Source organism: Sordaria macrospora, chromosome 3, assembly GCF_033870435.1.
Source record: "Sordaria macrospora chromosome 3, complete sequence".
NCBI lineage: Eukaryota > Fungi > Ascomycota > Sordariomycetes > Sordariales > Sordariaceae > Sordaria > Sordaria macrospora.
In genome coordinates this window covers 4,615,143-4,638,899 of record NC_089373.1, presented here as the reverse complement: position 1 = coordinate 4,638,899, position 23,757 = coordinate 4,615,143, and the positions used below count along the sequence as shown (strand labels likewise).

Sequence of the window (23,757 nt, the reverse complement as noted above, 5' to 3'; positions counted from 1 at the left end):
CAAAAAGAGAAAAAAAACATACAACACCTGGGATTCGCTGGTCGTCACCGACCCAACTACTAGTCAGGCGATTGGCAGCTTATCTATGGGAGAGCGGACGGGATCCCGAGTTTTCTACCATCTATGGTCGTATGTGCTTAGTAGGATTAGAAGCTGTGCTTATGAACTCTGGTCGTGGTTGGGGTATGATTGGCGACATGATAACACAAAGTGACAATTTGGTTCAACATCATCACATCACATAGTGCACACAAGGAAAAGGGACAAAAGAAAGGGAAAAAGTAGTTTGACGGATCAACAAGTCCCATAAGGACCGGAAACAAAACAACTTCTTTTGATTAACCGATTCAAGCACGTAAATATCTAGTAGTGTGCCTCCGCTAGCCCCATCAATCTTCCCAAGTATCGATCGATGGGTACTGTGATTTCCCAACCAAACAAACAGTAATACCCATGAGGAGGTAGCTTAGACCTCGTTGCCATTCAATATCCCAATAATAACAACCCATACTAGTAGTGATAAAGGAAAGAAAAAAGGAAAAACACCGCTGTGGTCTGTCCTGCTCATTCCCAAGCAGACACTGACAACCCAACAATCTTGACAACGCGCTTATATGTGATGGCCGTAAGGATAAGTATAGTAGTAGTAGAGAATAAAAGTGGTAAAGAAAAACGCCCAAAAAACAAAAAAGACCCAAGCAAGTTGAATAATAAGTAGGTCAGGGTCTGGGTCTGGTGGAGAGGAGAAGTAGGAGCGTGTCTACTGCTGCTGCACCTCTCTCACAACCTTGTCTACCGCTCTCGCGAAGTAATCGATGTTCTTCGTATTTAGACCGGCCATGCTGATACGGCCGTTCTTGGTCATATAGACGTGGAACTCTTCCCTGAGCTTAGCTACCTGGCTCTCGCTCAGACCTGTGAAAGAAAACATGCCGATCTGGTCGGTAATGTGGTTCCACGTGCCTGGAGTGCCGAGCTCCTCGAGTTTGCTACGAAGAGCTTTCCTCATGTCGATGATGCGGCCCGACATGGTGCGCAGGTTCTCCTTCCACTCGGCGAACAAGGCCGGGTCGTTGAGCACGATCGAGGCCACCTTGGCGCCGTAAATCGGCGGGTTGGAAATCTCGGAGCGCTGCAGGAGGGCGAGCTGGGAGGCCACGCGGGTGGTTACAGCCGCAGCGTCGGAGGAAGGAGCAGAGACATAGTGGAAGCAGCCGGCGCGTTCGCCATAGAGACCAAAGTTCTTGGCGAAGGACTGGGCGACTACGAGCTCGAAGCCGAGCTCGACAAAGAGGCGGATGGCCGAGGCGTCACGGTCGAGGTCGCCGGAAGCAAAGCCCTGGTAGGCAGTATCGAAGAAGGGGAAGTGGCCCTTGGCGGCCATGATCTGGGCGATCTCGCGCCACTGGGCGGGCGTAGGGTCGACGCCGGTGGGGTTGTGGGCACAGGCGTGGAGGAGGATGACGGAGCGCTCGGGGGCGTCAGAGAGGGCCTTCTTCATGCCGACAAAGTCGAGACCCTTGGTCTTCTTGTCGAAGTAGGGGTACTGGGCAATGGGCAGACCGACGTTGGAGAAGATCTGGTTGTGGTTGGCCCATGTTGGGTTGCTGAGGTAGACGGTCGGCTTCTTGGAGGCATCGCCATACGGGTTGTAGAAGCGCGAGAGGAAGAGACCGCCGAGATGGCAGGCGCCGGTGCCGGAGATGGTCTGGACGGAGGCAACGCGGCCCTCGGCGATGGCGGGAGCACCGGCGCCGAGAACAAGCTCGGCAGCTTTGCTGGTTAGGGAAGTGAGACCGGCGATGGGGAGGTATTCGTGGTTGGCTTCGGGGTCATTTCGTATGATTTCATCCGCCTGTTTTGTGAAAGCAATTGGTTAGTCTTCTGTTTGCTTGCACCATGATGGCTTCTTCTCAACGGTGATTTTGGTGATGGTGCGGGGAGAGAGCTGTAAGTGCCCCTGGAAGGTGGAGGAGGGGTCCAAATGAGGGGTCCTGTATGTCGCACAAAGGTGCCTAGCTTCAGGGGCCACCCCATCCCGCCCAAATGCCTACAGGCTTCCCCAGATTGACACACCGAGGCCCCCAAGGTCCTCACGATGGAGTTGACGGATACTCCATTGCGTCGCATCGCCGAATGGAAATGAAAAAGGAAACAATTGAGTGAAACTCACCTTCTTGACAACTGGTAATACCCACGGCTTCGCATTCTCATCTCTGTACGCGCCAATGCCCTGGAAACCGAGAGTTAGCAATTGCTGTGATATTTGTACCACGCGGCGCATGTGAATGGTCTTGAGAAGTAACGTACCAAATCAATCTTTGACGGACTTGTGTCCGCCTTGAAGGCTCTCGCCAACCCGAAGAGGGGATCTTCGGGGGCTTGAGGCACCACCTGGGCGGGGAAGCTTGTTGTTTGTGGCAGCGCCATGTGTTTGGAGATGGCCTGGAGTCTGAGGAGGGGAGTAGAAGAGGTAGTGATGGGGTTGGTGTTGGTGATGGTTGTGCGAGTTGATGATGACGTTGGTGTGTGGTGGGAGAAGGAAGTGTGAGTGTGAGTGTGAGGAACGGGAGCGGCAGCGCGCAATAAACTTGAGGCAGGCGCCATCTTGTCTGTTTGTATATGTGCTTTCTGTATGTCGATGATTTTTCTCTGCAGCGAGGCCTGGAACGGACTCTCTTCGGTTGATTTGATGCAGTATAGCTCGCAAACAGCAGCTGGTTACACCGACAACGGACGGAGGATTGGACAGGCCAAAGTTTCGGGGGGTGACAATCAGCAGACTCAATCCGATCTGGCCAGAAGGTCGGGTTGAACAAGGAGGTTCCAACGGTCGGTAAGCGGTCCTCCTTTTAGCTGTTCAGCCTGTACGGAAGGGCGGGAAGATGACTGGTTTCTGTCCTGGCTACAAGCTGGGGATCGTAGCACTCTCTTGGTTCAGTTTTGCAAGTCGTGACTAACACGGACTGTGCGATTGGTCTTTCTGGGTAGGTTGTTGTGTAGGATGGCCTGATAAGCGAACAAACGGGTAGGCGCAATTGTTGGGACGGATGGTGTGTCTAGGCGGTATGTATGGTAGGATGCCGTAGTACTGTGCACTAACAAGTAGGATAAGGCCGATTTGTTTCAAAAGTAGGAATCTATGAGAACAGGCAAGGCAAACCGTCCGTAGGCGTAAGCCATTATGTACTTGGAGAACCGGTTTTGCTATGAGGTCAGATACACAGTATAGAGACCACTCAGGGGCGGCATGTGAAGCCCATACCGGGTCCGGCCGATTTGCGACCGAGGCACGATGAATCGCACTGGATCACAACAAGGGCCGTCACTTGACAGCTTCCCAAGACGGAAATTACTCATGGAAACGCGGCCATGACTTCCCATCCAGCGTGACACCTTGTTCATCAAAATAAACGTGGATTTTTATCAGGCCTGGAACTCTTGGAAGCATCGTGAATTTGCTCGTTAGACTCGTGTAAGTGCGCCCCAGTTCAACGGGACCGCAATGCGTGACTGAATGTGGAGGGTGCCCACTGTATTTTACCAACAGGCCCACTTGGAGCCCAATGGACACTGGACTTTGCTCGGACTTGGGATAGTGGTACCTAGCTGAGCTTCCCCTTGAGGCCCTGGTGAGATTTGCCGACCTGTTCTTGTGACTTGAAGAAACTGTCGGGCATGGTCTTCCAGAGGGGTCCCAGATCCATAACAGGGAGACGGTGAGTAAATCTTTGTCACTAACCATGACTCCAAATGCATCGTGATGCCAGGGGCAGATGATTGAATATTTCGAGACGTCAAAGACAGTCACAGTTTCCACTGCCCAGAACGCCAAGCAACGCACACAGAGCCTCGAGGAATGCAAAATGGCTTCCACTGCACAAAGAGCTTGCAGCACTTGCAGGAGCATGGCGGGAACATGGGCGGCGTCCGTCCCGTCCAAAGCACGGTGGGGCCCAAACATCCACCAAACAGGAGAGCCTGGAGACGGATGACCTCAGACTTCCTCCACCACCTGGAACTTTACAGGCTGTGCTTAGCACGTGCGAGGTACCTGTGGAGCTGCTGCTGGAGCTCGATCGAAGTTGGCTTTCTCCCGTCTCGGCTATTTTGGGACTGGACAATCTTTGGACAATCCTGTGGACTCTGAAGAACAAAAAAGAAGGGATTCACGGCGGTCGAAATGTCAAAAACGTCCGATAAAAGCTCGATCCTGGAATGGAACCAGGGTTGTCGGAAGCTGTAGGAGATTCTGGTGTTAGAATCCGAAGTGATAACCGCTACACTAATCAAGCTGTTTTCGTCAAAATTCCGGGTTTTGGACGTTCTCCCTAAAAGCTCCGATCCCAACACAACACAACAATCTCGTATCAGATAAAGTACCATGCCGTCAAGATAAACCATGCGATTTGTCTCCGAATCAAGTCCGATAATCAAAACAAAAAAGAGACGCCAAAGTGGTCAGATAAGTCGAACATATCAAAGCTCCGATATTCCTTAGGTGAGAGAGCTTGATTTATCTTTTTGAAATGAATCAGATGAGGTGGCATGTTCATGGCGCATTTCCACTTGCGCAAGCGCTCCAGATAAGACGATACAAGTCAGATACGGTTCGATATGGAGTTGATACAGTTGCACCCGATGTCTCCGCGCTTTCCTTTTTGTCACAAGCCTCTTTTCAAGTTTTTCTCTCCCCGCCCCGGACGGACAGACCGTAATCTGGGGTAAAAGACCGCCGCCAGCCAAAATCGCCAATGGTTTCCGCGGGGTTAGGGCGTCGATCTACCCCTGGCTTTCACTGGATCTTGTTTTTGTGCATTGGTCAACGGTTCACAGCCCTGACAGCCCAGGCGCCCAGCTTCTCTATGATCGGGATACGACACTGCTTTGGTCCTCGGCATAACTCATTCCCAAAGTCCCAACAGAAGCAAAGAAAGACCGAAAATTTTCACTTGGTTTCAGGCCAGGCGCCAGTTTCTGCCTTTGGTGCTGACTCTCCACACAAAACATGCTGGTGCCTGTGTGTGATGCCCAGTTCTTGATCACTCTTGCTTCTCGATAAACTGTCGGACTTCATGCGAATAGGTCTGATAGGCTTGACGGCCCGCTCGAGTACGTTATCTAGACGAAGATGGCACCTAGTTCACATGACCATTTGCAGGACTGAGAAACACCGAGAGTTTGAGAGTATCAAAGTGACTAGCAAGACCGCCAATTTTCAAAAATAAACCCTTCAATGAAAACAAAGTCTCTGGACCACATGACGGGTGATGCGGTGAGGACGTCGTTAGGTCCGGTGCTTGGACGAAAGAAGCAGGATTCCAGAAGAAGTCCGGACAGAGCGGCATGCCAAGATACGGGGGAGAGAGTCTGGGGATCAGGGGAACCGGCAAGCGGGAAGGAGATGATCCCGAATCCGGATAGCGGAAGGCAGATGGGCAGGCAAGGCGGGGAAAGACGAGGAGGACTGGAGGAGAAGTGAATGGAGCCGGACGGGAATCGACATGGACGGATCGTCGAAATCATCGTGATAAGCCTGTCGACTCCGTCCTGCCGTTCTGCCGACGATGCCGTAGACGACTTGCCATGCTTCATGCTGCCATCGACTTCGGCTGTCACCTGTGACCACCGCATTTCTGGGGAGCGGGACGGGAGCGTGCCTAGAATGGACTTCGGTCTTCGACAGCTGTTCCTGCTGATCATTCCTGTCTTTGTACAATTATCCCACAATTTTAGTCATTCACCAATCACAAAGCGAGTGCATCCCTCCCGCATCTTGGCAACATCTAGACAGGCCAAATGCCTGCCGGAGGTTCTTATCAGCCTCTTATCGTCAGTCGTCACCTCTCAAAGCTAGGCCCACCAGTTTTTTCTGCCGGGCGGACAAGATTTCGTTTCAATCGGCTCTGAACTCCATCTGCCATCATCTCCAGCCCGCCCTGCAGCAGCATCTCGTCGCTCTCTAGAAAACCGATCCCAGCACTTCGTCTTTCTTTTACACAGCGTATACCCAAATTGCGTTCAGTTTGACAACAACACAACACCACACAGTTAAACCGATCAAGTTTCGTGGAAATTACCACAACAAAATCAACCAAGATGGCGTCCCCAAATATGCCGTTCATCAAGAACCTCGCCTCGAGCGGTACGTTTACATCCCACCTGCCTGTACATGTACTATGTCACTGGGATTGGCTTCGTAGCACCCCCTTCCCATATACCACACCACACCTTAACCCCAATGCCAACCACATCACTCCTCCATAGACACCAATCGCTAACTTCTATCCCTTCCCAGACAGCAAAATCCGCAAATCAGCCCTTACCTCCCTGCAAACCTTCCTCTCCGCCAAGCACATCGCCACCACCCTCGGTCCCATCGATATCCTCAAGCTGTGGAAGGGCTTGTTCTACGCCATGTGGATGTGCGACCGCGCCATCCCCCAGCAGACCTTGTGCCAGGAGCTAGCCGACCTCATCTACATCCTCCCCCGTGAATCCGTCGTTCCCTGGCTCAGGGGATTCTGGGCGACCATGTCGCGCGAGTGGACGTCGATCGACGTGCTGCGCATGGAAAAGTTCTTGTTGCTGGTCAGACGGGTGGTGGGTGCTTCGTTCAGGTGGATGAAAGGCGCGCAAGATGGGAGGGAGGACGTCAGTGCTGCTACCAAGCAGACCAAGAAGGGTGGAAAGAAGGCGGCTGCGGCAAAGGAGAAGACCGCATGGGACGCCAAAAGAGTCGATCAGATCCTCGACATGCTCTCCGAGTGGGCATTTGCGCTGGACGAGGACGTCAAGGAGGACGACAGCGAGTCCGAGGAATCGGAAGCCGAGAACGACGACAACGAAAATGACGAAGACGCCAAGCCCCAACACGAATCCATCCGTCAGCAAAAACAGCCCAAAAAGAAGGAAAACAAGGACCCCCTCCACCTCCTCGCCAAAAAGATACCCGCGGGCCTCAAGATCCACGTCTTAGATATCTGGGTGGACGAGGCCGAGAAGGTCGGCATGCTGGACTTTGAGAACGATGAGGAGGCGCTCAAAATCGTCCAGAGGATCATCGAGAAGATCGAGGAGCTGGAGAAGCGCACCGTCAGCCCTGCGATAAGGGTGCGGTCCAAGGACTCGTTGAGCGACGAGAGGCTACCGGGGAATGAGAAGAAGGAGCCCGAGGAGAAGGAGGATGAGGGATGGGGTGGGTTTGATAACTGATTTTCCATCGTGGTTGTTGGGGTTGTTTGCTTGATACTGTAAATGGTTTCTGTTGGAAGATATCATGGCTACTGGCGTAACAGAGTTGCTTTTGTTTGATCTTGTTCAAATCGTTTGTTGGACCATTTAGGGTATCATGTTGTTGTATTGATTGTTGACTGATGTGCTGCATGATCAACCTCGTTGTGACTTTCTGTCATGCAAGTCACACAATAGGCCGAGCTTGACTTCTGGTTCTATTTTACTCAAACTGTTTGTAGGCGCTGCTTGAATATGTTGCCATGTTAGGTTATTGACTGATGTGCTCAACTATGAACCTTAATGCCAGCTTTTGTATTTATGATATGCTACCCAGGAAGACTCTAGGTTTATAGGCACTACTTCAAATAGCAATAATCACATACGACTACAGATAGTAGAAAACTCGGGATCCCGTCCACTCTCTTGTAAATAAACTACCAATCGGAAGTATATTTATCGGAATATCCTCAGCCCCCAACCTCGCACATAGCAGACAAACCGTGGCATCCCTTACCGGAGAGGCTACCTACTATATAGAACGATAGGCGCGTGAATTTTCTCGGAAGGCACCGGAGCGGGAGTTCTCCCCGGCCGAAATACAGTGATTCCTACTGGATCATAAATGCTCAGCTCGTGTGGCGGTGGAGAAGGCGCGCAGCAGTGAATGGGCAGAACGAGGGCAGGGAGGGAGAAGATAAAGAGGGCGGGTTCTTTCGTTACGGTGTCAGACTAGACTTGAGATCTGCTCGGGAGTCGAGTCCTAGCTCTGCCGGATTTGGATCGGTTTCTTGGTTTTCTCGGAGAGGTTGGCCAATCAGAGACACTACTGTTTGGTTGCTAAGGAGGCTCGTTTTGTTTACTCATCTCTCATTTACGAACTTCGAAAGATTGGCAGTTAGGCCCTCTGAATCGGCCATGCTAAACCTCGGTTCATCATTTGTCGAAGTATTCCAGAGTTTATTGCAACCTTCTCCGCATTGCTGTCTGTAGTGTCTCTTGCCGACGTGGGTAGCGCCTTAGGTTATCATCAAATCTCCATGGAGGCACCATCCCGTAAACTCATTTGGGAACGCACCTCACGAGCCCCATCTCGCCAAGCCCCATTTACAAACCGGCGCTTCTTCCGGGAAAGTGATCTTAGCTCTGGAAAGTGCGAATGAACGGGTTCTAGTAACTAGGTACGGCTGGCTCTGTACGGCTGGCTCTGTATCCGTTACTGGAGTCTCGAAGCAACGTATGGCGTGTCAACCTCTTGAAGCTTCGGCTGGCGGTCGATCTCCCGCTATGGATCGCCCTTAGGGATGGTACATAGGCCACAATCAGCCCTACGGGGATGGCGGTGGTGCAGGATTTGAGCACTGGGCGCTCCACAATGCCAACACGGAAGAACCTGCTGCTTAGGTATACATTAGCGGCTGTTATTATTGATGCATCGGTTTCGATTCTCACCGAATGTAGTGGATAGCTCGAGGCCTGTAGAATTTCAATGATGCAATGTCCCACTTCTATTCTATGGTATATAGGAAGCCTCTCTCACACGTGGCCTTGGGCAAGACCCAAGATAGCGGCGCGATAGCGCTTGAAACACGTTACGGGGCATTTGTTATCGATACTCGTCTCGTGTTCCCACGTCGTCGCGACGAGGCGTGCCGGCAGCGACAGCTTCCTTCGTTGATGCTCGGTGCTCGGCTGTTCTCCCGACGACGTCGTGCCCCCGGCCATGTCGGGAGGGATCTCCAGCAACTGCTCCATTCTGCCGATGAGTCTGGCGCCGACGCGGAGTATGCTGACGGTGGAGTCGACGGCCTGCTCGTACGAGTCCGCGGGGCCGACATACAGATCTTCCAGGCCGACGCCGCCCTCCATCATGTTCTGGTTACCTAGGGAGAAGTTCACGTCCAGGATGTCCAGCGCGCTGGCGTTGAATGGAGTCGAGTTGGGCGTTCTCAAACTGAAGGATGTGGGTTGCGCAGGCATGGGCGATGCTAGGAGGTTCTGCAGCATTTTCTCCGAGAGAGAGACCACCAATCTGATGCAGAGCATGTAGCATTGCGCTGCCATGGACGCCTGCTTGCTGTCCAGGTACTTGGCGAAGGACGGGTGGGCGTCTCGGGATGGGGTCCGAGCTTTTCCCCGGGTGAGCACCATGGCCCTCACAAAGCCTTCAAAGGCACTGAACACCTCTCTGATAGGATCTACGCATGTCGCAGTCAGCGTTTCATAATTATCACACTGGGAAGAGGGGGGGGGTTGGCATGTGCTTGTTTACATTGTTCGGCATGGCCAGTGCGCTCGCTTGTCACCGTTTTAAGGAGGGTTTCTAGTGTCTGGCATACGCTCGCGAGTTGAGCGGACAGGTCGCCGCCGGACCTGCACACCTCTGGCGCCGGGATGAAATTATTGTCGTCGATCCCTGACTCGGACGTGTTGAAGACGGGGCCTGTGCTCGTCGTCGAGAGTGTCGAAGCATAGCCACTGTGCGTATATGTCGCCAGGGCGGGATCAGTCAGACATGGGGTGTTTATGGCATCCCAACCAGACGGGAAGAAGCTGCCCAGCTGCAGGTCATCGGGGTGGAAAGCTCCAAAGTTGCCGGGGTGGTGGTGGTTCAGGACCGGCGTTACAGGCTCGGTCGGAGCACTGTTCTGGTTTCTGCTGCCATTGTTATTGTTGGCCTGCTTGCTGGACCGTACGTTATAGACGCATTCGGCACCGAGGTGTTGGCATCGCGCGCAGGCTTGTCGTGACGTTTTGTTCCCGACGCATCGGAGCTTCTGCTGGTGGCAGCGATCACATGATTTCCGCAGACTCCGACCAGAGACCTGTCGGGGAACTTGGATGGACGTCCAGTGGCCGTCGAGCGGCTGAGACGCACCGGTTGTAGACGGGCCGTCGTGCTGCTGAGACACACCCGTTATAGACGGGCCGTCGTGCAGCTGAGACGCACCCGTTATAGATGGGCCGTCGTGCTGCTGCGACGCATCTGTGATAGACGCACCGTCCATGTCTCTCTCTCTCGTCCTGGCTTCCGCGTACGGCAGAGTTGATGTTGGCCACTGCATGTATAGTAGTTGACAGATACAAGGCGACGATGAAGATGGGATAAATCGTTACGAAAGACGAGAAAGACTTCTGCTGTGGGTTTGAATTTCTCAAGACGAGGAGGGGGTCAGGATTGGTGAAGCCGAAACAAACATACAATATAAGACTGGCTTGTGTGTTAGCTTGGTTCTTCAGACAGGGTTGGAAAGCCTCAGAATAGGAGAGAACTGAAACTTTTATTGGCTTTCTTGTACTTTTCGTTTAAAGCAACCGATACCGAGGCAGGGTGAAAAACGCCACAAGCCTCTTTTCTGTCTCTCTCCGTCTATTCCAGACGCCTCTTATGCCTTTCTCTGTCCCCTTCAAGGCTCTCAAAACTGAAACATATAAGAAGGCAATCCCCTCCACCGTCCGTTCGAAGCCCGAATGCTTTTCCATTGGCCTTGAGAGTGGAGATGGGCTTTCTTTGTGCTAAACTAACAAACATACCAGGGGTAGATTGTATGAATGGGGAAGGTGACAAGCGGAGACTAAAAGCGGCAAAGGACGGGACGGGACATGGCTGCAAAGCCATTTCTCTAGCGCCGAGTCCAGTCACATACCTAACCTCTTGGACTAAAATGTAACCCACGATTGCATGAGATCAGGCGACATAGCGTAATCATGTCCGTTGGTAAAAGGTTACAGTCTGACAATCTTACCATATAGGTATATAATAAAGGAAGTTTCATGGGAGATACGGAATGAAAAGTTGACCAGAGCGCGGAAACAGTACTTAAAAAGGCCACAAACAGCCTACTCGTTGGGTCTACAAAAACGACTGCCTAACTAGTGGGAAAACCACTAGTTAAGGATATTAATTCGTATTTGGACGTTAATTCCTACCGGATTCTTGTATTATGATAGCGTATAGTGTTTATACAAGAATATCCTGCGGTGCGGGGTAATATGCACCTAAACTATGCTGTCATCTAGGTAAGCGTAGTAACCGGCTTAGCGTGGGAGACTTTGGTGCCAAGGGCTTTTACTAGCTAGCGAAAGTCGCTCCCGCGGTACAAATTAATGTCCTTGACTAGTGGCTCGCTCACTAGTCAGACGGTCGTTTTTGTAGACCTAACGAGTACTCGCGCGCTAATCTAAAGTGATTGCTCGCTGCTGTCTATTCTAACGCGTTGAAGTAGAAAGCTTTATTTAGGGGGGGGAGGGGGGAGCGCTCTGTCCGTCAACGAACGAAAGGATCTTAATCCCAGATCTACTAGACTACTATACGGCCCGAGTGACTTGTCCGCACACTAGTATAAGCATGCACCGCCTCTTAATGAACTGTCGCGTTAAGCCAAGAGTGAACAACGGCTAGGCACCCCTAGACTAGTCTACTCCTTCCATAGTCGTGCTTGTAAGCTGCAGATGGCAGGGGCCTGGCAGGATGAAGCATTCGACCGGTGGTCGCTAGTTTCATTCTCTCAGAACCGCCTTTTTTCCGGCCAGCGCCGAAGGCAGTCTAAGCCTAACTAAAGAAAGTGGAGGTTTCCTACAACTACTTTCCTTCTCTTCTCTTACCTTTTCTTTACCAAAAACTTCGAAACGTAATTATTATTATTATTCCTGTACATACAGAAGATGATATTGATGAGACGGTTCTAATTGTTATTTTACTTTTGTGATACTACTAAAATTGACCGAGTTACAGCTAGAAACGTCCTTACTTTTTTGGTTACATCTCGGTCAACCTTAGTCGTACGAGAAAACTAAAGGTACCATAAGGATTGTCTCATTGAGACAATCCTCGTGATATGTTTGTTTGTTTGCAAAGGTTTAGTACAAGAGTTGGTTTTGGAGGAAAGGAAAGTGGAAAAAACTGATTTAGTAAACAAATTTATACCTTTAGGATAAACTTCCTATAAAAGAAAAATCGGATCCAAAAAAGAAAAACATTTCGAAAATTGTCTTTTCCATCTCATCTTCATCGTCATCTTGGTTTCCATATATTCGCATTGGTTGGCCTAAAAAAAGCGAGTTAACTTACGATTCCTTCGAGATTTTTCAGTTATCGGCTAACAATTAAATAAACGCCTATTGTGAGAGACTAGTGGTCGCCTCCTTTTTTCCCTGTTCCCAACACCACCCTCTCTTCTCTTGCTCAAGGTCGAGATCCACAACGATACGCGTTTTGCAGCAAGTCATCAGATTGGTTGGACGTTTCTTCGATGCCGCGCCGGCTTACTCGGCTTCTCTGCCCGGACGAGTAGACTACACAGTGTTCTTCGTCGAGTGCTGCAAGATACCCTTAGTCGATGTGGAGGGTCATGTCTTCATACCGATCTACGCACAGCTCTTGTCGGTAAGATAACGAAGAACTGTACTGTACACGTTTCACGCTAACCTTTGCAAGGTCGAAGAAGCGCGGAATCGAAGAAATATCAAAAACCTTTTGGTTTCTTTTCTTTAAAAAAACAACAAGAGGTACATCCCTATATACTCCCAAAGCTTCGTAGCACCCTGCCTTAACACCTTGATTCAGTCTTCCATCCTCCACGCGGAGCGTGGGATTCCTCGAGAAGATGCTGAGGATCGAGAGGTACGCGTCCATGATCACCTCGGCGTCCCGGAGCCCGTATTTCTCCTTCTGCAGCTTCACCGTGATCAAGGGCGCCTTGATGGGGGTCGTCGCTCATCTCAAGCGTGATGTCGTAGGGTGATCCGGCGCGCGGGGTGCGCGAGTCGACGATCTTGGCATCCCCGATGTTTCCGCTTTCCGCCTGGCCTTGCTTGTAGTCGAACACGGCCTGGAACAACGGCGCGTGCGAGTGCGCGTCTTGGGAAGACGGCGGGGGCAAGCCCCAGGTGGTCGAGGAGGGCACCGTACGGCACGGCACCGTGGAGAAGCGCGCCCCGCATCTGCTCTTTGGCCTCGTGGAAGATCTTGTCCGGGTCGTACGGCAGGCGGGCTGGTAGCAGGTTGGTGAAGTAGCCCATGGTCGCCTGGTCTGTGAGCGTGGACCTGTTGCTGTCGGCGACGCCGATCACGATTTCGGCGCTACCGGTTAGACGCGCCAGTAAGATCTGGAATGAGGCCAAGTAGTATGGTAGTGCCTTGGCGTCGCTTTGTGCTTGCGGCTGCGGTCCTTGATACGCACGCCGGCCATGCGATTGAGATGAGCTGATACTTCGTGCTCTGGCCAAGCGGTTGGAGTCGAGTCTGCCTTGGCTTCCGGCACATTGAGTGGCGGGAGTCTCGCTGGAGGTTGCTTGAAGATGTCGGCCCAGTAGCTGAGATCTTTGGTGAGCGCGCCAGACTCCAGCTGTTTGCGCTGGCGTATAGCGAAATCGGCATAGCTCGGAGCAGGCCCGAGATTGACGCCACTGTACAATTGACCCATTTCAACGAAGAGGTGTTCGGTGGTCCAGCCATCTCCGACAAGGCGATGGTAGGCAATGATCAGACGGTGATCCATGGGTGAGGTGACCATTGGTAATGGACGAGCTTGAGCGTGTCTCCTTTGTCCAAGTCGTAATGATAACCCTCGAGATCCGTGAAGCCCTGATCTGCGGCAGCCTTGTCGGCAACCTGGATCGTCTCAAACGCCACTCGAAGGGACTCCATGATGAATTGGATAGGACCACCCGTATCGGCCGGGTCGTTGACGAACGCCGTGCGGAATGCGTCGTGGCGTTGCAATACTTGTTTCACTGCCCAACTGAGGCGATCAAGGTTGAGAGGACCTTGCATGTACATACCGATGGTACTATGAAAGTCTCGGGTGCCAAGGGGAGTTGAAGCTGTTTCCAGGCGTACTCTTGGGTCAGAGACAGAGGTGCCTCACGTTCTGTTACCTCTTCGCCGCCGGATTTGAAAGCCGAGGGCGTCCCTTGAAAGGTTGGTGGTCAGCAATCATCCAAATGAAATATTCGTTTCATCAAATCCGAGGAAAGAAGAAGTTTCTTACATTGGAAGCACCATCACGTTCCCCCCCAGCGCCGTAAATGTCATCGATCCAGCGTTGGTCGATCTTGGGCGAGCGACTCGACAAAACAAACATGGCGGGCGCCGCGCTCCACCATGAAACAGGCAATGGAGCGGCCCAGATCACCGGCGAGACCAACCAGCAGGTACGTCTTGTCCGATACGAAGATGGGATCCGTTTCCATAGATCGAATGCGGCTGGGGATGATCTGCTCCGATTCCCAATTGATCAAGGTGTCGATGTCTAGGGCGGCGTTTCCAAGCAACACAATATCGCTGCCCTTGATAATGGACACCCCATAATCACTCGGTGGCATCTCTTTGGCCCTAGCAACCGCTTCGACCAGCGCCTGGTATGCCTTTTCAGCACCTACCGCAGACTTATTCTGTGTCGTGATATCTTGGAAGAGATAGTCCCTGTGGCGAATCACGCAGCCGGCGGGGATGCGTCGGGCAAGTCGCTGGCTTAGGCTTGCTGGGCTTTGATCGCTTGACAGATCATAGAGCAAGTTGATGTCTTGTGGAAGCTTCTGTCGCAGGCTGCGCAAGGTCTCCTTCTCGTGCAACAGAATCCATCGGATGCCACTCGACGGTTTTGCCCGCGTGGATGCAAAGCTGATGGCGATTCCCAGCTGTTTCTGCTCGCTTGGAGAGGGCGTGGATGCAGAGCGTAAGAGGTTCAAAGACGAGGATGGATGAACCAGGAGCGACATCTAATAACATGCTGCTGGCGAGTAGCTCCGAAACAATGCTTGGTATTACCGGCGATGCATTCTTCTCTCTTTCGATTTTGACCACCCGGCTTGAGGGAACTCGCAGCCAAGACACGTTGCTCTGAGACAGCGTCACCACAACTTCACCGGTCACCACATCTTTGCCCTGGATGAGATGATGAAATCCTGATTGACCGATCCTCAAGGCTTTGGGCCAAAGAGTATTGCGCCTGAACCTTGATGGAGGATTCTCCCTCTGTAGCGTTCAAGGGCACGAAACGCTCTTCGTGCTGCTTGAGACGAGGGACGATGACCTTGCCACCTGACAGATACAGCTCGGGCTCTTGTGTCCAGAGCAGGCCCCTCTCCTGCCAGTCTTTGGCATCTTCCAGGCGTAACACGGTCTCGATCAGGAACCTGGGCTCCACGTGCTCCGCCTTGTCAACATCCAGCACCTGAATGTGGATGTCCGGATATTCCATGCGGAGGGTACGGAGAAGACCAATCGTTATGACTTGCTGCGGGTTCGTGCACCAGGCATTCTCCGTCGACCACAAGACGTGGAGTGCAGCGTTGAAGATTATTTGCAATGCGTCCAGCTGCTCTTAATCATCGAGTCCGGCAAACGTGTGTTCGTCCAGTTCGGACAGAACGACGAACGAGGAGCCCGGTTGGTAGTCAAAGTCGATGATGTCCCGAATGCTGGGCCATGTGCTGAACTCGCGTCCCAGGGGCGCGAGGAAATCCGGGATCCGATCTAGAATCGCAGACGTCTTGGGAGTCGAACCTCCGACGAAGACCAGAGGGGGATATTCCTCCTTTGCAGGGGCCGAGAGTGGCGAGTCAAGCCGTCGCACCAAATTGACGACAGCGTGAGTCATAAACACGCCGTTGGGGAAGATTCCGGCTGTCCGGATCCAGAGTGCGGCTGTCGATGCCCGAAAAGCCAGCTTTCTTGAGGACAACGTCCCACTTGTCTTAGGAGATGAATGGCTCACACGGCCTTCGTCGTGACTGGCCCACCAATCGGGGAACATGCCGAAAATGAAACCAATACGGGTATGCTCGTGATGAGCCACCTCGATGACGACCAACCGCCCGTTGGGCTTCAGCAGAGATCGAACATTGGACAGGGTCTCCTCGAGCCGCGGGGTGGCCTGGAGGACGTTGGACGCGATGATTAGATCGTACGAGTTCGGCTTGAAGTCTTGCTCGCTTGGGTCGCGGCGAATGTTGAGGGGCTGGAAGATCATCTTCTCGCCGTGTCGTTCGAATTCCTTGCCGGCCTGCTCGAAGAAAGCGCTCGAGATGTCGGTGAAGGTGTAGCTGTTGAACGAGAGATGGTCGTCGTTCAGGAACACACGGCTGGCACCTCCGGTACCAGCGTCTTTGAGACAATGTGAGTAATAATGTTCGGAGCTTGAGGGGAATAAAAAGCGTCAAACCGACCAACTTCGAGAACGTCTAGGTACCTATGTTCTGATGGCGGTGATTGATCTGCTCGAGCAGCATCTGGTAGTAGCTGTACGAGTGTCCGTAACTTACTGTGCCTCCGTAGAACTCGGTGAGCAAGCCATCGTGGTCCATGAGGTCGAAGGGGTTCGGGTTCCCTCGTAGAGTTTCCAGAGCACCCTCTCCCACTCTTTAGGTGAGGCGGACAAAGGGATGAGACCGGCTTCTTTTGTGGTTGTGTCAGTCTCACACAGTCACTGGGTGTGTATACAGCCGTTAAGAGATTGGGGAGATGAGTTACTTACCTAGGTACTCTTGGATGAGATGCTCGATAAATGGTTTGGTGTCCTTCTCCCAACTCGGCTGGTACCAGACGTTGCGGCCCGCCTTGGCCTCGGCTAGTTGATGCTCACACCACTGAATGTGCTCTACAAAAAGCAAGGGGGCCCTCTCGCAATCCTCCGGTTCCAAGCTCGTGATGAACGACTTGATGTACCAGTACGTGATACGCTCGATGATCTCGACGTCGGTCTTAACTTGTTCGGTGGCGTGGTACTTGCTGTCGTCGAGCAGAGGGTCGGCGTTGGTCGGTGCCCATTCCCATTTTGAGAACATCTCGTAGTCATCGGCGGCCGACGGCGCCGAAAGGGGCTTGAAGCTGAGGCCCTCGACGTAAATCATGGTAGCCCCGGGTTTGGGGTCAAACACCTCGATGTCCCCCTCGACCGCGTTGCCGACACTCGTTGCGCTGGTGGAAATAAAGTCAACCTGCTGATTGGACGAGGCGCTGATTCGATCAGCCACCCACGGGTTGAGCGCTATACGAGTGATGCCGGTGGGTACCTTACGAGAAGGGATCGCAAGCGTCTATCGCCTCGTGCCGTGTATGCTCCGATGAAGCTCCGAAAGGCAACATCGAGCGTAGCAGGATGCATTACGAGTTTGCGGTCGTTGTCCTCCAGACGATGGAAGTCAAAAGTCCCTCGGGCCTTGCTGTCGCCACGCTTCAGGATGCTAACGCCACGGAACCCCTTTGTGTAGCCGTATCCAAGTTCCGAGAGCATGTTGTAGAATCGGTCGATGCTGACATTGTTCGGGTGAGGGGAGTCTTCTTGATGAGCCGGAAGAGTGTCCGACGATCCTGGTCCATAGGTGACGGTCACGGTACCGGAAGCCGAGCTCGACAATCTTGTCTTCTCTGGCCAGGCAAGAATTGATGACGAATTTGTAGGTGGCGTAGGTATCTGTGGTCTGCGAAGAATCGCAACTCAGTGAGAGGCTGAGTTCTACCATCCTATCATCGTCATGAAACGTCACGGCTTTGTTGATCTCGAGATCCAGCACCTCCAACAACTGGATCTCCTTATCGCTGCTACTAGCCACACTGATGGCAGCCTCCATGGCCATGACGACGTAACCCGCGCCAGGAAACACCGTCTGACCCTGCGGAGAATGACCGCTCAGCCATTCGTTGTCCCGCTGCCGATGAAATTCTGCCACTGAAGGGAACTCGGGCTGCTTTGGGACAGTTGCTTGCCAAGCAGAAGATGAGGTCGGTCGCCGCCTAGCCATTGACGGAGCAGACGAGACTCCTTCCTGTACGACCGCGAGCGACCCCACGAATAGCATAGCAGTTCCTTGGATACATCCCCTGTAATGCCTTCATCTGGTGACAGCTCGCCCAAGAGACGGTCGATGTCAATGGCAGGCGAGCCGAACTGCGACCAGAGGTAGCCCAGACATGCCGAAAAGGCCTTTGTGTCGGTCTTGTTCCTGTCCACGCATCCGGTGTACGCTAGGGTAGTCGCCGCACAGTTCTCTATCGTCTGAAGACTCGGGCCCTTCAAGGTCGGGTGTGGCCCGACTTCGATGCAAACATCGAAGGGGGAGTGTTTCACTAGTGCCTGCTCTACGGCGTGGGAGAACAATACGGGGGAGAGCAAGCCCGCAGCGAAGGCGCACGCAATCTCGCCCGAGCTATGGCCTAGAATGACTTTGGATGTCGCCCCTGATGCTTGTAGCAGTTTGGTTAGGATGATCTGGACGGCGCAACAGAGGGGCTGGGAGTAGGCGGCTTGGTTTACTTTCAATTCTTCGCCTTCGAACAGTAGTAGCTGATCTAGAAGCTTCCACTCCGGCCGATACTCAGCTGGGCTGGTAGGCTCTGGAGCGAATGATCGAGTTTGGAGACGATAGCACGGACATGGGCGATCTGACACAGAACCTTGCCCATGGCCAGCCACTGGGCACCCTGTCCGGTGAAGATTCCCAGTATCTCGGGCTTCTTCCTGACCTCGGAAGTCGTCGCAATTGAGCTTTTGCCTTCGACTAAAGGAATGGAAACGCCGACTGAGAACGCCGATGTGGATGACAAGGACGGATCCATAACGCCGATAAGGCTGATTGATTCTAAGTCAAAGTGAGTAGCATACACCCACCACTCTTGTCTTTTAGGTTTGTGATACCCGATTGGATCGTCAATGTTCCGATGCAGGTCTTATGCTACCTATGCTCAAGCGGAAAACTCATGTTTCACACAAACATAAGTAAATTTATACAGGTACCACTGGCTAGATCTGGTATATACAACTTGATTCAAGTGACACGAAACATACAATAGACGTAGGATAGAGCTATGACGTGTGTACCTTACCTTGAGAACCTCTTTCTCGCAAAAAAGGCTTTGTATGAAGATGAAAAGAGAGAGAAGATCATATACTAAGGTAAGCAACCCCCCCCCCCGATTCTGCTACCCTCTCCCCGTGATTATGCGGCGATGATGGGATTGTAGTAGCGGAAGCGGTTGTGAGGGTCGTACTTGGCCTTGAGGCTCTTCAGCCTCTCGATGCGCCAGCTCTCGTGGCCATACCAGTCCGGCACCGTCTCCATCCCGTTGGCGTAGTTGACGTAGGCATCGAGCTTTCGACCGGGCTGCCCCGCGATCCACTGATCGCGCACCTCGGCGGCCCAGGCGCGAGCCGCGGCCTCGTAGTCGGGGCTCGGCACCACGGCGTTGAACAAGGTCAGGTGGCGGTCGCCGCGGAACGGATAGGCCGAGCTCGCCGGGTCGATCTTGTCCACGGCCTCGGTCGAGTATCCCTCGTGCATGATGCTGGATCCGGCCGCGAGCGCCGGGCTGGACTGGACGCGCCGCTTGAAGCCTTCAAAGATCTGGCGCTCGGTCGTCACGTTGAAGACCTGCAGAAATACCGACGACGTAACGTGCACAAGGTCGTGCTGGCAGATGGCCGAGTCCCAGCCGGTCCCCTGCGCCGTGGCGATCTGCGAGTAGGGCACGTCGCCCATAGTACTCGAAACGGCGTCGATGGCGTTGAAGGGGGCGAGGAGCTTCTCGGCCTCGTCAGCGGGTCCGCGGTAAGCAAAGGTCCAGAAGAGCACGGGCTCCTCGCTGGTAATGCTGGTGTCCATGAGGAAGTTTCCGGCTTCAAAGGCCATATTGACCGGGGTGGAGCCGTTGTTGTGGAAGGCGTTGAGGGCCCCGAAGACGGTCTCCAGCTGCTCGCCGCGCCAGATGTAATTGTGCCAGTGCCAGGTTTTCGGTCCGACGGGGAAGATATTCATCTTGTAGCTCGTGACGATGCCAAAGTTGTGCCCGGCCCCTCGCATAGCCCAGAAGAGGTCGCTGTAGCTCGATTTACTAACCACAATAGCCGAACCGTTGGCCAAAACGACGCGGAGCTGCAGGATATTATCACTGATCAAGCCGTAAAAACCTTCGTACCGACCGTGGCCACCCCCCAGACCGGCGCCCAGCATGCCGACGCACTCGCAGCCGCCGGTGGTCGTGACATAGCCTCGATCGTAGAGGTACTGGATGACGGGACCGACGACGGTGCCACCTCCGAACCAGGCCGACTTGCCGCTCCCTTGGATAGTAATGTTGTTCAATTGCCGCATACTGATCTGGAGGCCACTGAACTTTTTGAGACTGTAGGTCAGGCCGTGGCCACCACCGATGGCTAGAAAGTCGATGCCATTGTAGTTACAGTATTTGACCTAGCACCATTTGTCAGTAGGGTAGAACATTTGTAAGGTGGTACTAGTAGTAAGTAGGTATGGAACGTACGATTGAGGAGACATCGGATTCGGCGGCGGGTTCGATGACAACCCGGACATCTGGCTTGGAAAAGTCGGTCCAGCGGGAAGTAAGGTTGGCGAATTCAGCATCACCCGGTCCATAGATCAAGGTGCCCGGGGAGACCTGGCTGCCCAGCTCCCGCCGCACCGCCTGGCTGGTGAGATTTCGACGCGTGGTCGGTTGACTCTCGAGATACCTGGGGACGCTGGCACCAGATACGAGGCTCGAAAGGCCGGAGAGAAAACACAAGGAAGAAATCACCAGAGACCTCATGGTGAAGGATGTCTTTGGGGGTCAAAATGAGGAAAGTATGGGGAAGTCTTGGATGAAACAGACACTTGAACTCGAGTCTTCATCCATTGTACATGTGCCCCCGTGAGACCTTTTATATATATCGGCTTCATGATAAAAGTTTTAGCTCGGGGGCTATCCGATCCTAAGGGATCGGAATCCTGGTGTGGTCATCCGTGTCCGCTCTCTCGGTCTGCGCCGCAATTACATAACCGGATCTCAGCTGAATGGTACTAAAAGGCTGGGTTCATACCTGCAGCCATAGGGTAGTAACCTATTTTAAGCAAATCTTAAGGATCCAAATTCGTCCTAGACTCCCAGAAGAAACCTTCACGCCATGTGCTGCTGCCATTTCACAGAAATGACTAATATCGTAGACAACATAGATCAAGTACCCCATTGACCAAAATGCGATTCATCAACCAGCAATAGAAATTGGTTCTCATAGATTTATATCTGCTGTCTAGTCTGTTGTAAACTCTTTGCGTTGCCAAGTGTTCCGATCTTTGTGAATCGTCCCTGTAAAGCATCACATCCATTACTGCCCCGTCTAAGCTCTAAGCACAGTCTACTTTTCTTTCCATGCCCTCAAACGCGTCTAGAACAATGGTGTATAAGCGCCCAGACCGGATCGACTCGTAAACCCGCGTAACATATAGTCCCATGCTTGGTGTGACGAAGCCGTTGCCCTCGGCGGCCTCGGTGGACGCTAGCTGGGCCTCGCTCAGGAATGGGATGCCCAGCTCCGTCCGAACAAAGCGATACATGCGTTGCGAAGCCTGTCCGATGTACGGTGTCGCATCAGGCGCGATGGCCTTGCGGCCTTCGATCTCGATCGTCCGCAGATCGAGCGCCTGACAGAGAGCCAGGAGGTGCGCCGACGCCAGCTGGGACAGCACGTCGACGGCCTCGAGCGTGTATCGGGCGGACACGAGCGCCAGAGAGTTGAGAGCCTGGTTGCCCATCTCGGCCGTCTGGACGTGCGACCCGACGGGATTGGCCAGGAAGCCCAGCTCCGAGGTCAAGGCGGCGATTACGACGTCGAGCCCCTTGAACAGGAACGAGTCGTTGGGGTCGTCCGAGCACAGATTCGGCGGCAGACCCCAGCTCGTAGCCGGGTTGATCATCTCGGTGCACTGGGTGAAGAGCATGCGGCCGATGCTCTGCAAGCCCTGGCGCAGCTTCTCGACGGCCGACGTGACGGCGCGCGCTTGGAAGTTGCCGCCGTGGAACACCCGCTGCGTCTCCGGGTCAATCAGCGGGTTGTCCGTTACCGAGTTGAGTTCGATCGTCAGCTGACTATGCGCGAGGCAGAAATCCTCCAGCACGGGGCCGAGCCACTGGCTGGCCGTTCGGAGCGAGTAGCGATCCTGTCGCAGCGTCGCCTTGGAGCGACTATCGTGGCGGTTGAGCAGTTGTGATCCGGCCAAGAATGCCTTGATGTTGCGTGCACTGTCGACTTGCCCCGGGTGCGGCCGTACACGCGCGATGAACGGCTCGAAACTCTCATCGCTGCCTCGCAGAGCCTCTACGCTCATGGCCGTCAACACCTGTGACAGCGCTGCGAGCTGGATGGATTCGTGAGCAGCGAGAGCCGCGACACCGGCAGACACGGCCGTGCCGTTCACGATGGCAAGACCCTCCTTGGCGTGCAGGGTGATGGGCGCGATACTGGCTTCCGCGAGGGCGACATCTGCCCGCGTCACCCTTCGAGCCCTGTCGACGTTTCTCGGCCCAGTGAAGGCCATGGCGGACGTCTTGCCCTGCATCAGGGCACAGATCCACGCGAGCGAGCTGAGGTCTCCAGACGCCGAGATGCTCCCACGCACGGGGATGAGCGGCACGATGTCTTTGTTCAGGAGGCTCCTCAGGCTTTCCGCGATCTCGACCCGAATGCCCGACACACCGCCGGCCAGCGAGTTCAGACGGATAAGCATGGATGACCGCGCCCAGGACTCGGGCATGCAGGTAACGGCGAACGGGTCGTTCAGCGGAAGACAAGTGGTAGGCCCCGTGTGTTTCTGATGCCCATTTGTCCCGGGAAGTTGGGAAAGGGTATCGCCGTTAACTGATTGTGCGTTTGGCGTAGCCGCATGCCGATTGCTGTTGGGAGCCTGCTCTTGCTTGCCGAACGCGACAATTCCACACGTCAGGTGGCTGATCAGACTCTGCTGGACCGCCTCGACATCGTTGGACCTTGCATCAGCACTGCCGCCAAATCCCGTGTTCACGCCGTAGATGATTTCGCCCTGGGCGATCTTCTGCGGAATGATCTTGCTGCATGCTTCGATGGCCTCGATGGACGCGGAGGAGAGCTCGACCGGTGCAAGGTGCCTCGAAACTGCCACCACGTCGGCGATGGTGAGGTCCGCTCCGCTGATCGTCCGTGTTGTTTCACCTGACCGTGGAACATCACATCGCTGGGAGAGGACCAAGTCTGTAAAAGTTGGTGCTTGGGATGACATGATGGAACTGGGATACAATCTTATCAGTGATGCGTTCAAATTTGCAGTGTGCACGATACTGGGATAGCACTTACTGACTCGATTGCCTATTTTGTTAAAGGAGCAACTCTCGTATCTACCTAGGTAAGGTACCTACCTACTTTACTGACGCGGGGATGACCTTTTTGGAGAAGTGGTCAGGGCGCATAATAAGCGGCGGGTACAACACCATCTTGTGTCTTAATCATAGAACACCACTTTTTTTTCTGATCAGTCGACGACAACACTCATCCAGAACACTTCCACGTGTCCTGCCAGTCGCTGTGACGGATCTCCCTGGGCCCGGGCCCTAGGAACCAGCAACATGCTAGGTGGCCTCGATGGCGACCACAAAAGCCCATTGCGGTGATCAGCCGGCTCCCCTTGCTCGTGCAATTGTTTCGGGTTGTTTGGTCTGTCCCGTTCTCACTGTGTACCTACAGATTACAAGTAACCCGTAGATGTAGATAGGCGAAA

The 23,757-nt window shown here is 53.5% G+C and overlaps 6 protein-coding genes across 6 annotated transcripts; 1 reads left to right on the top strand and 5 right to left on the bottom strand.

Moving 5' to 3' along the window:
• Positions 1–290: 290 nt before the first annotated feature.
• Positions 291–3,154, bottom strand: SMAC4_01203 (uncharacterized protein). The gene is made up of 3 exons (XM_024655178.2): positions 2,311–3,154; positions 2,174–2,233; positions 291–1,855 (listed from the first exon to the last, which is right to left on the bottom strand). Exons 1-3 carry the CDS (start codon positions 2,605–2,607, stop codon positions 761–763), a joined length of 1,452 nt encoding a protein of 483 aa, XP_024511094.1. The 5' UTR covers positions 2,608–3,154; the 3' UTR covers positions 291–760.
• Positions 3,155–5,876: 2,722 nt separating this feature from the next.
• Positions 5,877–7,346, top strand: SMAC4_01202 (uncharacterized protein). Its single transcript, XM_066089554.1, has 2 exons — positions 5,877–6,145; positions 6,299–7,346. Exons 1-2 carry the CDS (start codon positions 6,100–6,102, stop codon positions 7,213–7,215), a joined length of 963 nt encoding a protein of 320 aa, XP_065946605.1. The 5' UTR covers positions 5,877–6,099; the 3' UTR covers positions 7,216–7,346.
• Positions 7,347–7,919: 573 nt separating this feature from the next.
• Positions 7,920–10,564, bottom strand: SMAC4_01201 (uncharacterized protein). Its single transcript, XM_003350256.2, has 3 exons — positions 9,506–10,564; positions 8,686–9,431; positions 7,920–8,632 (listed from the first exon to the last, which is right to left on the bottom strand). The coding sequence occupies exons 1-2, from the start codon at positions 10,296–10,298 to the stop codon at positions 8,770–8,772; spliced, it is 1,455 nt and encodes a 484-aa protein (XP_003350304.2). The 5' UTR covers positions 10,299–10,564; the 3' UTR covers positions 7,920–8,632; positions 8,686–8,769.
• A 6,857-nt stretch (positions 10,565–17,421) lies between these two features.
• SMAC4_01198 (uncharacterized protein) lies at positions 17,422–18,036 on the bottom strand (the record flags this gene model as incomplete). Its single annotated transcript, XM_066089553.1, has 1 exon — positions 17,422–18,036. One exon carries the CDS (start codon positions 18,034–18,036, stop codon positions 17,422–17,424), a length of 615 nt encoding a protein of 204 aa, XP_065946604.1.
• Positions 18,037–18,957: 921 nt separating this feature from the next.
• On the bottom strand, positions 18,958–20,841 carry SMAC4_01197 (uncharacterized protein). The gene is made up of 2 exons (XM_003350254.2): positions 20,495–20,841; positions 18,958–20,424 (listed from the first exon to the last, which is right to left on the bottom strand). The coding sequence occupies exons 1-2, from the start codon at positions 20,777–20,779 to the stop codon at positions 19,174–19,176; spliced, it is 1,536 nt and encodes a 511-aa protein (XP_003350302.1). The 5' UTR covers positions 20,780–20,841; the 3' UTR covers positions 18,958–19,173.
• A 513-nt stretch (positions 20,842–21,354) lies between these two features.
• Positions 21,355–23,420, bottom strand: SMAC4_01196 (uncharacterized protein; the record flags this gene model as incomplete). Its single annotated transcript, XM_003350253.2, has 2 exons — positions 23,337–23,420; positions 21,355–23,269 (listed from the first exon to the last, which is right to left on the bottom strand). The coding sequence occupies exon 2, from the start codon at positions 23,260–23,262 to the stop codon at positions 21,355–21,357; it is 1,908 nt and encodes a 635-aa protein (XP_003350301.1). The 5' UTR covers positions 23,263–23,269; positions 23,337–23,420.
• Between the last annotated feature and the right edge of the window lie 337 nt (positions 23,421–23,757).